Consider the following 16,212-nt stretch of genomic DNA (forward strand, 5'->3'; position numbering starts at 1 on the left):
AAAAGATAACTATTGTTTCATATTGTGCCAACTTTTCCTAAATGAATGACCGGTCATGGCTTTTACATCGATTGTTAACAATGACACAATTAAAAAACTAGGTTAAGCTGGGTCAATGACCGTTATTTTTTAATTAGAGAATGTAAGTCTTAATCGGCATAGCTAATCCCATTATGACGTTCCTTAAGGGACCTACTTTTTTTGCTAATGTTAAATCCAGCCCAACTCTAATGATGAATAATGTCGTTGTAATTATTTATTTAACAAAAATGAAAGCCAAAATTTTATTAGGTACACTAGGTCACCTGAGTTTCATAGGCTGATATTAAATGTTTTGTTTCCTTTACTTGTTTTAAAAACATGTCCGTTGTGTGTTTAAGGACAACACTTATTTGTCTGTACACGTTTTTTTTTATTGCAATTCATTTTACAGACAATATAAATCGCGGAGAACACCGTTAGGCGTATCTAGTATAAATCTACATTCGAGGAAGATTGATATGTTAATCTATAGTTATAGTTATAGCTATCGAAGTGATGTGTTAATTTAGAGTACAATCACACTCCATTTCAAATTTCAGTCAAAACCGTTTTATAGGTTTTCCACAAAAGAATAACAAACATTAATACATCCCCACAACCATTCACGTTTATAATATTAGTAAGATTGCAGAAAAAAAAGAAAGTCATATTTCACTACTTCAGTTTTCTAGAAATCAGAAAAAATTATATCGCGATTTGCGAAATTTTAAAGTGTTATAAGAACCCAATCTGAAGCATTTGTGTAACAGAACCAGATACACAAGGTTAAGTGCTTTATCACAAGTAATCTTGTTAGGGTATTGATATCTTATCACCAAGGCATACAAGCGTAGGTATATTTAGACAACGATCGAAAATGTGGGCTAGAATATACAGTTATAACGTTACTAGTCTCTATATCTCTATATAGGGTAAGCGTGTGGGTAGCTCGACTATGGATGACTAGATTATTTTGTGGCAGCTGATTTTCATTTTATCAGTACAGCGTTCACGATATAATAAATTAAAAAGCCTTTTTATTCTCACATCTCTTACATTACTTACAAATGTTGTTATTCAGTTAGTACACAATTATATCCTTAAATGTACACATTTAGTTTTGTTAGTCAGTAATTTTTATTATGATTATCTTAGGAAATATGAGCCCCTTCTCGGGTAAAGGCCTCCCCCAACCTTTTCCATGTTTCTCTTTCCTTGCCTTGCGCCATCCGCGTTCACGATATAGCCAAAATAAATAATGAAGCTATTACTTGCTTTACCAACCGTAACATTTTATCGCAGTCGTACTTCGTAACCTGCCTTAATAGGTCTTTTGACTCGCTGTCACCAAAACGTAAAAGTTTATACTTTTAATATTTAATGCAAATATTACAATCCTACCCTTAATACCTTTTATAGAATAAAGTAAAATCTTTGTAAGGGATAGTTTTATAGTACTGCATGTCTAAACTCTCTTTTAAAAAGAAATTAAGATTTAATCCAATAACAAAACATTTGAACAAGGGTGCCTACGTGTGTTTATTTTTTTTTATCGGTTTGATCGTAAAATATTATATATGGATACACATCTTTTATATTATTTTTACATTTTTCTTTTTTTTTCAATTATATAATACTTTTAAATTATATTATTTTATAGCATATCCACAGTTTTTAAGCGTCGCTCTGTCGGTGCCTACCGTCCATACGTCACGTCTGGCTTCAAACATACTGGCTACGATCAGCGCCAAACATGCTGAGTGAAGACCATTTTGGGATCACACCGTTATAATTGTTGTGTTGACTATTAATTCTGTTGTATTTTAATTCTAGTGTGTGTATATCTAAATAAAGTTTTCTTTCTTCTTCTTTCTACCTATCTAGTTGCGTCATCACCTTTGACTTCAATCAATAACTATAATCGTTCACCCATGACGAAGTGATCAAGACTAAGGTACAATTGTTATTTAAGTTGTTTCGCCAATTGTCTTGTGCAATTGGTAGGTCTCAAATTGAGGTCACCATTGGTTAAAGTGATCTATAGTATTTACTATTGCAATTATTGCACTAATTTTATAGTTCTGCCTTCTATCTCCTGTGATCAGATCTTGATAAAATGGATTTAGATTCTACAGAGAACTACCACTCCACATATTTATCTGTTTTAGCTTCAAAAAATCAATAGTCATGGCGAATTTGTAAGCCGGTTCAAAAAAACAAGATTATGTAATTCTTTACCAAACTACTTGTAAAGGTTCTGTTATTTCTCTAAATTATAGAACTATTCGGTTTGATGTTTGATGATTAACATTATGTTTGTCCGTACATTTTGTTAACTCTATTAACCGCCTAGTACGTATAAAGTTTTAGTTTTATAACTGGACTCTGGTATTAGTGGCAGATTTTTATATTTCAAATAAATTTCTAAGCTCAAACTTAAGAAACATTAGCTTAACCGAACCATACCGGATGGGCTGTTTTCCATAGTCTTTTACAAAAACGTCATGCTTAGATTGTGAAAAAAGATCACATTATCAAAAGATGTTGGTCATGCACAGTAACATTTTGATATAAGGTGCTTGATTAGATTACACATTGAATCATAGTTAAATCAATTACACAATCTGCCTTATATATTGATAAAACATAATCGTGATATGTTAAAATTGCCTTCTCCATCATAAATCTAAGTCATCATTATCTTACACTGTGTCACGGATTATATACAATCGACAACTGTTTTTTCTAAGAGAATATATCTTTTTAGTGGATTATATTAAATCATGCTTCCCGGTTACGCAACTCATAGACGTAAACTTCCTCTTGTGTGTATTTTATTAAAAATAAATATTATTTCCTAAACTATAAGTTCAGACAGCATGATGTAAAATAATAAATAAACTACATTGCCAACTAGCCCTAAAGTAAGCGTAACTTGTGTTGTAAAAAACATGTTTGTATAACATTTTCTTAGATAGTAAAATGAGTTTCTTTTGAAGGGTAAATATTTTATGCCACATGGAAATTACATTCGGCTCAAAATGCTCTATTGTGTATTACTTATAAAAAAAAGATTTCTAGCTCTGCAGACTATTATTTAAGTCGACGTATGCCGTACCATTTAGCCAGTGTACTCTATATAAAGTAGAGCGTTATCGCTTTATTTACTTGCTTGCTTAACAAATACTAATATTTCATGCTGAAATCTTATGATTACTGAGTTAAACAAAGCCTATGTTACTTCTGAATTAATTATATTAGTCAGGTAGTTTCAGAGTTAATCGATTACAAAAAAACAAATCTTTCCTTTAAAATATTACTATAGATTGATACGGTAAGAAAAAATACTTGGAATTTATTAAGACGGTGGGCAAGTATCGTGTTGAAATATTGAATCTGTAATTGATGATACAATCAAAAGTTAATAATTTGAGTACTCACCTTAATTCCATTAAGTACTTCATTCATTAACTTCACACGTTCATCTTTGTACTTCATTTGTCTGATTTGTAGTGTTTTCACTCTATTGGCAATAAGTCCGTTAACCGGTATAAGTACTATCATCACAGCTAAACCCGCTAGAACGGAGGGGCCTAAAATTCCCCATAAGAAGTACAAAGCCAAAGCAATTTGGAGGGGCGCTGACCATATCATATTCAAGTACGCTGTCAACTCTACGAACCTAAAAGTAATAAAATTTATCTTCTATAAATTATCCAAATAACACATTTTTTAGACAACTATAGCAATTTCAGTTTCAATAATACAATAATGTATGTTTGTATTTTGTAGAGTTACCGACATAGCTCAGCGAGTCGGTAAGCTGAAACGGCAATTTTGACGCATAGCTCGAAAAACCGATGGACGCTGGAATCCTAACGTGCTGGAATGGCCATCCCGCACCGGTAAACGTAGTGTAGGTCGTCCCGTAACATGTTGGACAGACGACATCTAGACATCGAGTCGCTGGGAGTAGCTTTAGAATTTTAAACACCCTAAATGAGACCTATGTCCAGCAGTGGACGTCAATCGGTTGAATTGTTGATGATGAATGCATGTTTTAGAAAAAAATATATATCTCTCGTAGTGAATAAGTAACAATAATCCTAAACGACAGATAGGAGAGTCATACAAAATATTTCATTGTGATTGATGTTTCAAAAGTGCATATATAATTAATGAATTATGAATTGTATTTGAAAATGCCCATACCTTTGTGCATCTACGGACATCAAGTTAACAATTTCCCCCACTGTAGATTCTTTTCTCGCCGAATTCGATATACAAAGAGATTTTCTGTATATGGCACTTGTTAGGGCAGTACGTATTCTCATACCCACGAGGTACATTCTCGTGAAGTAATGAGCCAGCAACATGGTTTGGGCTGTTGCACACGCTATAAGACCAACAGCGTAGAGATAGCCCTTCCATAATGGTTCTTTGCTTTCGACGAATCTTATTAAAAGTCTAGAAAAAATTATATTACGGCGTTAAATATATTTCGACATTTTGTTGATGCCGCTCATATGCAATCAAATACACAAATCCTGGCTCTAAAATCAGTGCCAGTTAGGAACATATTAAATCAATTATTTTTGAAATCACTTGTTTTAATGGTGAAGGAAAACATCGCGAGGAAACCGGCACGCCTGATAGTTCTCCATAATGTTCTCAAAGGCGTGTGAAGACTAGCAATCCGAAATAGGCGTGATGAACCTAAACCCTTCTCAATCATTATTCATAATTGTAGTGAACTGGTAATGAACTTTTAATACCTGATAGAACGTCCTTTAATAACGTAACAAATAAAAATAATTAAGCGAATTAATTATAAAGGATTACCTTTTAAGTCATTCATATTATTTTATTTTCTCATAAACATAGTATGTCTACTATGGTTTTACATAATTCTTGTCCTATTAGAAGATTCCATAAGAAACTCTTAAAATTAGCATTTTAATAGCTACAGCAACATAAATTTTCCTAAACTGTTTTAATTGATGAAGATTTGAATACACTAATGATTATATTAGCGCAACAAGACGATTCCGTTTATCATCTCGATTATAACCTAAATATATCCAAGTTATCATTAAAGCTTGTGTTCTATGTTTAAGAAAAAGGGCATTATTAATCCTTGAAAATTATTTACAAATTGTTAATTTCTTTGGATTATGCGAAAGGTATAATAAGGCTCATGCACGATTTCGATTACTATATTAATATAAGAATCGACATCTAAACAAAATCATTTCTATTCAAACTCCATGTATGATTATCATTTATGAAAATCTAATCTACCTAAGCGACACGCTTTTTCGTTATTTTTTTGTCGTTGTTTAGCGAGCGAATTTTCGTTGGTTACCTATGTTCAGCTCAACCGCTCCAAGATCTTCATGAAATCCGGCACAGACAGTGGCGTGCACAAGGTTTTTGACCAGGGTATGCATAAAACAGGTACATGGCATAAAATGGAAAAATTTCCCTCCAATACGGGTTACATAAAATAATTTGGGTATGCAGTGCTTTTGTGCATTTATGAAGTGCACGCCACTGGGCACAGATATATCCTGAAGACGGCGGACATAGGGTAGTTTTTAACTCGGAACCATTTCCGCGGGATTAAAAACTAATAAACTCTGTTACCAATGCAACGATTAACAGTTAAACCGATAGAGACACGAACAGGATTACAAAAAAAAAAAAGAAAAAAAGCGGCTTTCTAGGAAAACAAAACGGCTTATGTAAAATTACGAAAACTAGGGGTAATTAAAAGAAAATGCATTACTCACTTAAGTATCTGAGGCGACAGGAACATAAGTATGTCGTTGATAAGTTTGAGAAGCGCGCCAAAAATAAATTGTCCGCCAAACGCTAGACATAGCGCTGGCAGAATTGACGCCGGCTTCCTTTCCTTCTCGGGTTTGAAGTTAACACTCGCCGAGTTTTTACTGTACGTTGCTTTTGTGCCATTGGCGCTGAAAAAAGTTAATGTTACCTCCATGTTCAAAATATACTTTGGGGTTTGTGGAACATTCTGGCGCAGTGGAGAGTGCTCTGGCCTTATAAGTGGGAGGGAAAGGGGACTTTAGAGAATACATCATTTCAAAATGTTCTTTGGTCTGGTGTAGTATAAGGCTTCGGTCTTGGCTTGTTAATATCCTAATGACGTGCTAAAAGGATTGAACGTAATAAAACTCAACGCAAAATTCTGTAACTGTTTAGCGGTATGCGGTAACTATGAATGCCACGCCCCTAACAGTCTAAGATGGTAGTAGGCTAACAAACGAATCTGATGAGTCCATAATCTGTCCAATACCGAATAAAGGAAACTAAATACTTGCAAGTAAGTATATAGCAAGAGACGCGGCTGCACTTTGATTTATGAATAAATTTATTCGAATTGCCCTTGACCTTTTTACATTACATTCAATTATTCGAGTTCTGCGTTTGAGTAATTAAAAATAAATGACTACAAGTAGTTTCATCATTTTATTTTTGAGATAGTGTGAAATCAAGCTATTGTAGAGCCGCGCGATTAGACATAATCGACGAGGTAAAAATTGAGGCAAGTCAAGGCTGCCTAGTCTAGGTTGACCGTCTAGCTATTTAAAGTAACAATTTGGTTGGCAATCCTCAAATGGATAAATTAACGAGAAGTAGCCTTAGTATAAGATTTATTTATTCCACTCTTTATTTGTACACCACTATGAATAGAAATACAAAGACGGAAGTAGAATACAAAAGGCGGCCTTATCGCTTAGTAGCGATCTCTGCCAGGCAACCATTGGATTAGGACAAGATGAGCGAGAGCGGACAGGTGGTGTAAAATTATTATAAACCTACATTCAAATAGCCAAATACAAATACATAAACAAAATTGCACAAATAAGAAAAATATAATAAATAAATATAAAATAATAAACTAATATATAAGTTCGACATACATAAATACTTAAGAACATATAGATAATAAAAGTAAACATAAACAAGGTACTAAAAGTCGTTATTAATAAGCAAGATAATATGCTTTCACCGCGTTTTTAAATGGTACAAGCTATTTTGCCTCCCGTATATTAAGTGATCTACATACTCGTCTTCGACAATCGATACTCTGTAATTCAGTCATCAAGAGGACTTTCCCAATGCGAGGGTTTGCCCATAATCACCACGCTGGGCAGACTGTAATCACAGTAGATGGTACTAGTAGCGCAGAGACCACTGCTGTCCGCTATCCGTCGTTGTTCTGATCTTTCCTAACGACACGGCACAACGTCAGAGTAAAATGGAATTAATATATCTTGTTTTAAAGCTCAAAAAATTAACACTACAGCAAATAAAAAACAGAATTACTGAATTTTCGACTCTAAAACTATTAACGTTAGGTCAGAGGTTTGCTTTGACGTAAGATTGTTCCGACACTTGAAAACACCTCCACGATTGCGAGCATGCAAATCTTCTAAGAGTAGTGATGCTCCAAATTTTTTTTTTTAAATATATAATTATATTCTATACTTCTCTCTTTTCTTGAGTGTTCTCTCCCAAAATTTGTCAAACTTTGGCACGACTTCTTTCGAGGAATCTGGTGGATTGAGCGCCCATAAATCGCTTTCCGTCAAACTTCTACGGAACCCGGTGAGAGCCAACGGATCGAACCAGCTGAATGTCAGGCGACTCGGAAACCCAGACGCGCTTTCCGGGCATTGATTCTGACAAATAATATAGACATTGAGAATTCGGTAATCGATACACTTAACAAAGGTCGACATGTACGTGAGCTTTATAATTATTATGTTACCTTCTCAAATTTATACGGCGTATCCCTCGGCGGTAAGTCAGCGAAGCAATTTAATACAAACATCAATATTATCAGAGAGTAGTATATCATGTAACTAACAAAATTGTACTGTACATTCTCGTCTTCTTTGAGTGTATAATGTGATACTATTTCAGATCTAAGTTGCGGTAACCCCGCAAATATTAAAAGTAACCAAAAGAAAAATAGCACACCCGACGCTCTCATACCATATTTTCTGTTATAGTATAATAACGTTGCTGATAATATCTGAAAAAGAAATGTTATATAAATACACAAAAATTATAACAGTTATTTATATATTAGTGTAAATGTTCTATTGTAGGGACTAGGTTTCTCAACATTATAATATCTAGAAAAGACTAGGTCAGCTATTACAATTATCAGGTGGGCAATTTTTTTAATCTACAAAAGGCAATTGCAGAATCATTATTTATAAAGTTCTGCCTAAGATGTTAGATAGAGCAATAATAAGTGTCATTAAAACAGTGAGATTGTGTATTTTAAATATTACTATACCTCCGCCGCTAACATTATGTACCTACTTACAAAACGTAGCAATTAACACTGTTTTGTATCCCTTGTCGAACAATTACAATAAGATTAACATCTGTCTTTTCAAAGATCAATTCATCAAACATTTAGTTTATCACCCCCAAAAGCAGTCTCAATGTCCTCAATACTATCGATGTAATAAGAATTGTGAACAGTTAGTTCATTGTTACCAGTGGCGAGCACTTCATACATGCGCAAAAGCACTGCCTACTCTAAAATTGATACATAACTCGTATATGAGCGATACGAGATTTATTGTCGTTTTATGCAATTTTCCTATCGTGTGCATACCCTGGTAAGGAACCTAGTGCACGCCACTGATTGTTACTGTCTGTAAGTTAGAATAAATTTACCCTAAGATTATGTGACTAACTTTGCTTTTAAGCAATACAATTTAGTTTTAAAGTATAAAGCGCCAATTCGAGGTACCTAACTAGATACCTACTTAACTGCCAGGAACCAGCAATGATTAAACAACAAATTGCATTCGTTGCCTCATACTAAAACATCATAAAGTCATACGACAAGGCCGTTTAATATTTACTCAACGATTGATAAATATAAAAATTGAGCGAAGATTTACAATTCCATATTGAGGAAAACCCTCGATTTTACTTCACCGGCTCTTCTCGGCTTCCTTGTTGTTAGTATTAAGTATTTACGTATATTTTTTGTTATTAAATACCTAAGCTGATGTGTGTTTTTTGCGTTACTAGAACTATGACGACATTCTATAGTGGTTTACTAGTTACTTCGTTATTTAGCTCAAATCAAAGTATTAACCTTATAGGAAGGGATTAGTTGTATTCGATCTGATTGACTTGTCCGTAAAGCTTTGACATATGACCTATGTGACCGTTGTCAAGAGTAAACCTGTTATATAAAAAAAAACCTTAAAATACTTAAACCGGATTATGAATTTGTTTTCCTGTTATATCAAGGCTGATAGTTGATAGCTAATGATAACTTAGCACACCTATGCGATATGTATAAGGCACTAGGCACCAAACATTTACCTAAATACCTATTAAAAGCTTACCTTGAATTGAAAGTGCATTACATTACAATCGTACTATTTTCGCATTGCAAATAAATTCAAAACCAGCTAATGAGAAGTAAATAAGAACCACCTAAGGTGCTTGACATAGACACTAAATTACTTTTTCTGAGATACAATCTCAACTAGTTCGGAAAACAGGTACACTTTGTATCTGTGCAAAAAAAAAACAAAATTTGTATAAATTTATATGTTTTGTTTAAGTAGATTCTGTTTTGTTTTTCTTGGCGAATAGGCAAATCATTTTTTTAATTTTTCATTCATTTTCATTTCTTACTAACTAATATTACTAATGAGAAAGTTTGGATGTGTGGTTATTACTTAATCACGCCAGCACGGCTAGCATATAGCCAGGAGATAAAAATTATATCCCCTGAAAAGGGATAAAATTAACGGGTCCACGTGCCAAAGCACGGCAACAGGGATTAGGAGAAGTTTACCTAATAATATACGAATAACAATAAAAGCGGTTTTATTGTTATTCTTATATTATGTCTCCTGCCCATGCTAGTCGTGCATAACGGCTGAACAGATCTTTATGAATGAAGCGCAGAAATAGATTATAGTTTGGATTCCTCGAATATCACATACGCTACTTTTCTTCCGTGTAAACGTACGTACGATTCCCGAGGGGTAGATTATTTTTTGTTTGCACAGAGCAGGAGATCGACATGTTTTTGGCATAGTGGTCGTTCAGGGGTCAGAGAATAACTTAAGCTTACACTTTGAAATTCTAACCAGGCCATACCAATTCCAAAACTAGTTTAATTATAGAAAACATTTTTCTATTGACATTTAACTCAATTGTCTGGAATGATATGCTTCTATTTCAAACGCTATGCTAATTAACGTTCGAGCAATCAACGAATTAGTTGCTACTAGTCTGTTTATATTAGTAGGTTTTATTAACGATCTGTGTATGTATGTTTGCATATGTAGATGTCCCGATATAACGTCGCCCCTATTTTTATGAATGCGATACTGTCAATCGGTTCGTCTTCACCACCGGAGTATCACATGTTATATTTCGACGTTATAACAAATTCATAATGGGGCTTGTTACTGACAAAAAATACAAAAAGAAAGAGGTGGTTATAATAGATTATCAACTGCCACTGAATATTCTACGTAGAGGTTTTTTTATAGTAATAATTAACAAACCACGCAGATCAGCCACCGCATGGTATTATACCCATCGCCTATACACAGAGCAACACTTCGCGAAACATTCGAAGGAAACGTCCTGCAAAGTTCCGCCCTGTGTTTTGCAATCTGAGACATCGGTGTTAAGCCTCATGTGTCTGTAACGTACTTACGCTACCACGCCACACCGGAAACCACGCCCTTCAGACCTGAACGCAGTAATGCTGCTTAGCGACAGCAATAAGAAATAAACATTATGACTTTCCCGGATGAGCTCTGTCACGAGAAGCTCCTTTACTGCCAAACTACAATCAAGCCTGATGAAAATCATTGTCTATAAGGTTGGAACGCGTTTGTCTAGAAAATACTACTTGACTCTTGTCTGCAAGGATATATTTTATTATCATTTTGAATTATGACTATAACACTCTTACAGAGTCGATTAGAAAGTGGATAAACAAGCGTTAGGCCCGGTGGCCAATAACTTTTTATCTTACTTTAGTGTCGCTTACGGAATATACATAATAATTTCCCAACTATTTCGATTCAAGTATTACATCTTTCTTAATAGACCTCTTGTAAGTTTTTCTTTCTAAACATCAATAACTTGTGAACCTACTATACACTATGGATTCGTTTAAATACTTCAAAACTTAGGTCGTTAGGTCCACTGTCATAAGTAACTTATCTGAATTAATTCACTGGGTCAAATACACAGCTAAAAGTGTATACATACATAAAATATCGATTACATGTTCAGTCATACAGGAAACTAGATGGAAATTTAAAAATAATTGCATCTCAGTAGAATGAACCACACGATTGACGCTACTGGGCGTCCCCGCACACAGTAGGTACCTTTGCTATTCTGAGTTTATCGCTTAGTGCCGTAAGAGCCGCAAGCAGCGCACTTTTTAAGACTTAAAAAAGGAGTTTTAAAATTTAACTATCTTTGTGTGAATTTCAATTGGTAATCTATTTTAATGATACTATTGTAAAAAAAAGTAGGTCAAGGGTTGCGTTGAAATTTTATGAAAAAAAAATCATGAAAATTTCGGGATCATGTGACTTTGATGTACTTATATATAAATATATTACATTAGTTACATTGAAACGGATTTTATATTTATTTGAAATCCTAATTACATTATTGAAAATGCGAACAGCGACAGCAGCAGGGACGACCGCATCCGACGCACCGAAGCAAAGAACTTTACACGTTAAATCCGGCAAATTTGCATGCTTATGAATTTCGTACAAATATTAAATAAGCGAACGTCTCCGAGAACTAAGTTCTAGCGGGATAAGCTTGTACGATCTATATTAAAATATGTTTGCGTTGATTGGCTTTCTGCTCGTTGCAATATGCAATCAACTTTATCTGCCTATATATTGTTGCCTTTCTGAATGAAATTTACCGATACTAATTTGCATTATGAGTTTAGTGTATAACCGTGGGACCTTTTGAAATACCTTAACTAGTTTTTACGTAATTATTTTTTACTACCGTGTAGCATGATGTTGCTGTTTCACAATAATTTATTATTATAGTAACCATCCTCATCATAGTAACGTCACTACGACCTTCACGTAAGCGTTTTAGAAAAGCTCAATGTTAAGATAACAAATTAAACATAACAGCAGGTAGGTACGATTATATGTTACTGTAATGAGCAAATACAGGCCTTTTTGACGCTGAGCTTTAGGTAAAAAACCATATCCTGGTGTATAGACTGAAACGATTTAACATTGTCAAAAAAAATACTGCAAATATTTCCGAATCGTTGAAATCATGCCAAATGAAAAATACTTAAGAATTCATTAGATTTTTGTTTTCTAGAAGTCTTGTAAAATTAGAATGTTAACTCACATTTAACGTTAGTTACAAAGTATGCGACTATCATCGAATGTTCAAAAAAATCGGTTAGTAGGTGCCAGCATTTGTTTTTAGTAGGGAGAAAATTATTATTACTGAAATCTGCTTATTTAAGTACGGTATGACCAGTTCGCGTAAAAGTTGAATGTGACTCCCGCTATTCTAGCCTAGGCTAATAGAACGTTAGGCAGGCAAAGCGGTTGCGAGCAAATACCGACTTTCGCCTCGCTGTTAAATAAGCTGTTTCATTAACAGTGTTGTCGAAATGCATCAGCTGATGTACTGTGAGTACTATTACATATTCCGTGATATGACCTTTTAAGCAATATCTGTTCAAATCTTTGAGACACATCATTGATCACATGATAGAAACCCTATTAAGAAATTTTACATAACATTATTTTTTCTGCTATATAATTTTTTTTAGTTTATAATCGGGATACGAAACTTTGTTCGAAGATGTAGCGAACTTCATGACTAATAAAGAAGAATGACTTGTTTTTGTTTGCAAACGATAAACATTAAAACGACTAGACTGATTTAAAAACTTCTTTTACTATTAGTTTTAAATTATTTTACTAAGAAATAACTTTAATAATATTAAATTAAATATAGACTTAAATTTAATTTAATAAAATTTCAGCATACCTTCTGTTTAATGCGCGTTTGCACGATACTAGTCTTAAGTAGATTTAAAAAAACTGAGTTACCATTCTGTTACAAATATTGCCTTATTTAAGTACCTTATGTAATTTAGAGGAAAAATAACATTACGGGACGTACGGGAGGGATCTATTACGCGTGACTGATAGAACACGTTTTGACCATAGTTAACACGCGTGAAACCGCGACAAACAGCTAGAATGTAAAAAAAAAAATATACTTACAAAAGTGAGGATCTTCACAGTTGGAGCATAATAGTCGGCATTAAAGACGTCTTCTTCTTCTTTCGATGATTTGTGAACTGTCACACCCAGATCCACAAACTTTAAAAGTATCAGAAGGCATGTGACCAGTAGTTTGCTTATGTTTAAAATGTTCCATGGTATATTTCTCTCTTTGCTGTTTATAATGTAATAGCCGTCGAGAAAGGCGGCCACCCAAAGGTACAGGCAAGGTATCCATACTAACACTGTTTTTTCTAGACAAGGTGTGAACTTAGGGTTCTCTGTATACCATGTTAAATTGCTGTCCTAAAAGAAAATTACAAAAATTAGTGGTTACATTCTAACAAGTCAAAAAACACTATAATTGAAAAAAATCCATTTGCTAATAATGTGTAGTTTTACTTCTCCTTCTCTTAGTGCAGCCCAGAGCGTGGCATAGGCTACTCTTTTTCCAAAAAAAATTGCCCAGTTCCATGGGATAATGAAAATTGATAATATTTATTATTAACAGATCATAATTATTTCTAGATACTAATCCAAATATAATTTCTAGATTTGGATTAGTACAATAACAAATAAATAAAATGTTAACCAACTTTTTAAATAAATAAGCAGTAACAACTGCTTATATATAGTGCAATATTAGAATCATTATAGTTTGAGACATGAAAGTATAGTAGTTATACTTTGATCTCAGATATTTTATCCCATGGCCACAGCAGATTTAGATGGTTCTGTGATCTGTGTGATTGAATATAACAAAATATATTTATATTCGATTTTAAAATTTGGTCAATCTATTAAGGTGGATTAGTGTATATTCAACCATACAGTGACGTATGGGTAGGTGGTATTTTAGTATGGAGACCTTAGTGTAGTATATTAATCTTTGTGTGATACTTAAAACGTTGAAACATTGTCTTTAAGTGCAGAGAATATTTTAGAAAGATACTCTTAAAAATGGATGCTTTATTAACCCATGTAAAGTTAGGGTAAGAATTACATACATATTATTGATAGTGATCAACAATATATTAGTATTAAAAAATGACTGTGATCATAATCAAGAAGTTAGAACAATTAATTGATTTAAAATGCTATAGCAATATAAGCTTAAAAAGATATAATCATGAAAATATATACTAACTATTGGAAAAATTAAGTCATCACTAGGTAGAAAATATTTTATATTCAAGTATTAAATTGTAGCTATTATGAAATATAAAATAACAGGTTTCTTCATGGCCATGATGCTTTAGAAAATGTCTACGGTCAGGGTCATTTAAAATTGTGTTTTTAAGTATCTCTCAAATTACCTGTTATGTATTATTACAATAAAATATTTTATAACTTGATAAAATAAACATTTTTGGAATGAAATGTTTGATTTATACATGTTATTTACAGTGCATGTAAAATGTTTTTCCTAAGAATTACTTTTGTGATGGACATGAACATTTCAATGTTGCATGATGATATTTTTCTTGTCAGTCTCATGTAATTTCATTTTTTGTTACTTTTTAGTTTAAAGTATTTAAGAAGAAAAAGAAATATTGTCAACTGACAACAAGTAAAAGATTTCTTAGCATCTTGTACCTATAGAGTACAGTATAATTTTAAGAAAAACATTTTATTTTTAGTGTTAGTTGCACAGTCTAAATTAGATGATGACTTTATAGTTCCATCTAAGATTTCAATGGATTAAAACAAAATTAAGTAACAAATAATGAGTATATTCTGTCAGGAAATAAAATGATTATAATTTAATTAAATTACCCAAAAATTGGTAATCTAGTTATCCGCAGTATTTAATAACACAAATTTTATAAAAAACAATGTATATTAATAATCAAATATTTACCTACAGATTGTGATAATAGTTATGACCAACATTAAGTCTTGAGATAACACTTACAGGGGCAATAACCAACAAGTAAAACAATTACATTAGGTACAACAAACTTGTAAGTTCAACTGACTGCAACACAATTCTACAACCTAACCATAATGCATGGTGGTAATGCAATTCTTAGACAGTTTTATAATTTTTAACAGAATTTATTATTAACTTTAAACTAAATAAAAACCCATTTAGTGGCTAAGTCAAGTTGCTTTGTTTACTATGTTTAGGCATAATGCATTGCCTGTAGCGATAAAATAATGGTTTAATAAATAACATTATCATTAAAATTAAAGCATAAATTAAATCGACTCAACTGATGTTAATAATACAATGATGGGTTAATTAAATATTTTATGTAACAAAAATAACCTAATTAAATCTTTGATGGAGACATCAGTGTGTACTATGAAATGACGATCTTAATACACGAGTACATTTCTATAATAACCTTGTAGTTACTGTAATTTGTAGCTGTTAAGCCAGGGTCAAAGACCTACTTACCCAAAATTCAGATCCACAGAAATCGTCGAGCGAGGAATTGTAAGACATTGTCACTTTATCATATGTATTAATATTGTGTTTGCCATGTAACTGTCGATGAGATCACTATTTATATATTTTAGTAAACCAAACAACGATTTTCGATCGCTGCTAAATAAATTATCAGCATCCATTCACTGTATAATTGCAAAAAACTGATGTGAACGATCTTACACTTGAAAAGCACACTATAGTACACTAGTAAGTTGAACAAATCTGGTACATAAAGCTATGCAATGTTCAACCGCAACGTTGCAATTATTTTACAACGAAAACGCCTCACCCCAAACACGCTGGTTCTTCACTTAATCGCCCACTCCACCATATTCTCGCGGTAACCACAAAAAGCAAGCAATCGCCAATCAGACATTGACAAAGTCAAATTGACAAAGTAAACTTGTCAAATAGAAATCT

General features: G+C 33.1%; 1 protein-coding gene across 3 annotated transcripts in view; it reads right to left on the reverse strand.

Annotated features, from left to right (window-relative positions):
* The window catches only part of LOC120627225 (multidrug resistance-associated protein 1), a 47,764-nt gene extending 31,606 nt beyond the window's left edge, over window positions 1–16,158 (reverse strand). For 2 of the 3 annotated variants that reach the window (XM_039895105.1, XM_039895104.1), the window contains exons 1-7: window positions 15,760–16,124; window positions 13,356–13,661; window positions 7,820–8,086; window positions 7,537–7,730; window positions 5,814–5,999; window positions 4,234–4,488; window positions 3,463–3,703 (exon numbers count right to left, since the gene is read on the reverse strand). In XM_039895105.1, the coding sequence (XP_039751039.1) occupies window positions 3,463–3,703; window positions 4,234–4,488; window positions 5,814–5,999; window positions 7,537–7,730; window positions 7,820–8,086; window positions 13,356–13,661; window positions 15,760–15,807 (1,497 nt within the window). In that variant the 5' untranslated portion in view covers window positions 15,808–16,124. Of the gene's footprint in view, window positions 1–3,462; window positions 3,704–4,233; window positions 4,489–5,813; window positions 6,000–7,536; window positions 7,731–7,819; window positions 8,087–13,355; window positions 13,662–15,759 lie in introns of all 3 variants that reach the window. The other variant, XM_039895103.1, reaches the window with a different exon arrangement.
* Window positions 16,159–16,212: the final 54 nt, after the last annotated feature.

This window comes from Pararge aegeria, chromosome 11 (assembly GCF_905163445.1).
Source record: "Pararge aegeria chromosome 11, ilParAegt1.1, whole genome shotgun sequence".
Lineage (NCBI taxonomy): Eukaryota > Metazoa > Arthropoda > Insecta > Lepidoptera > Nymphalidae > Pararge > Pararge aegeria.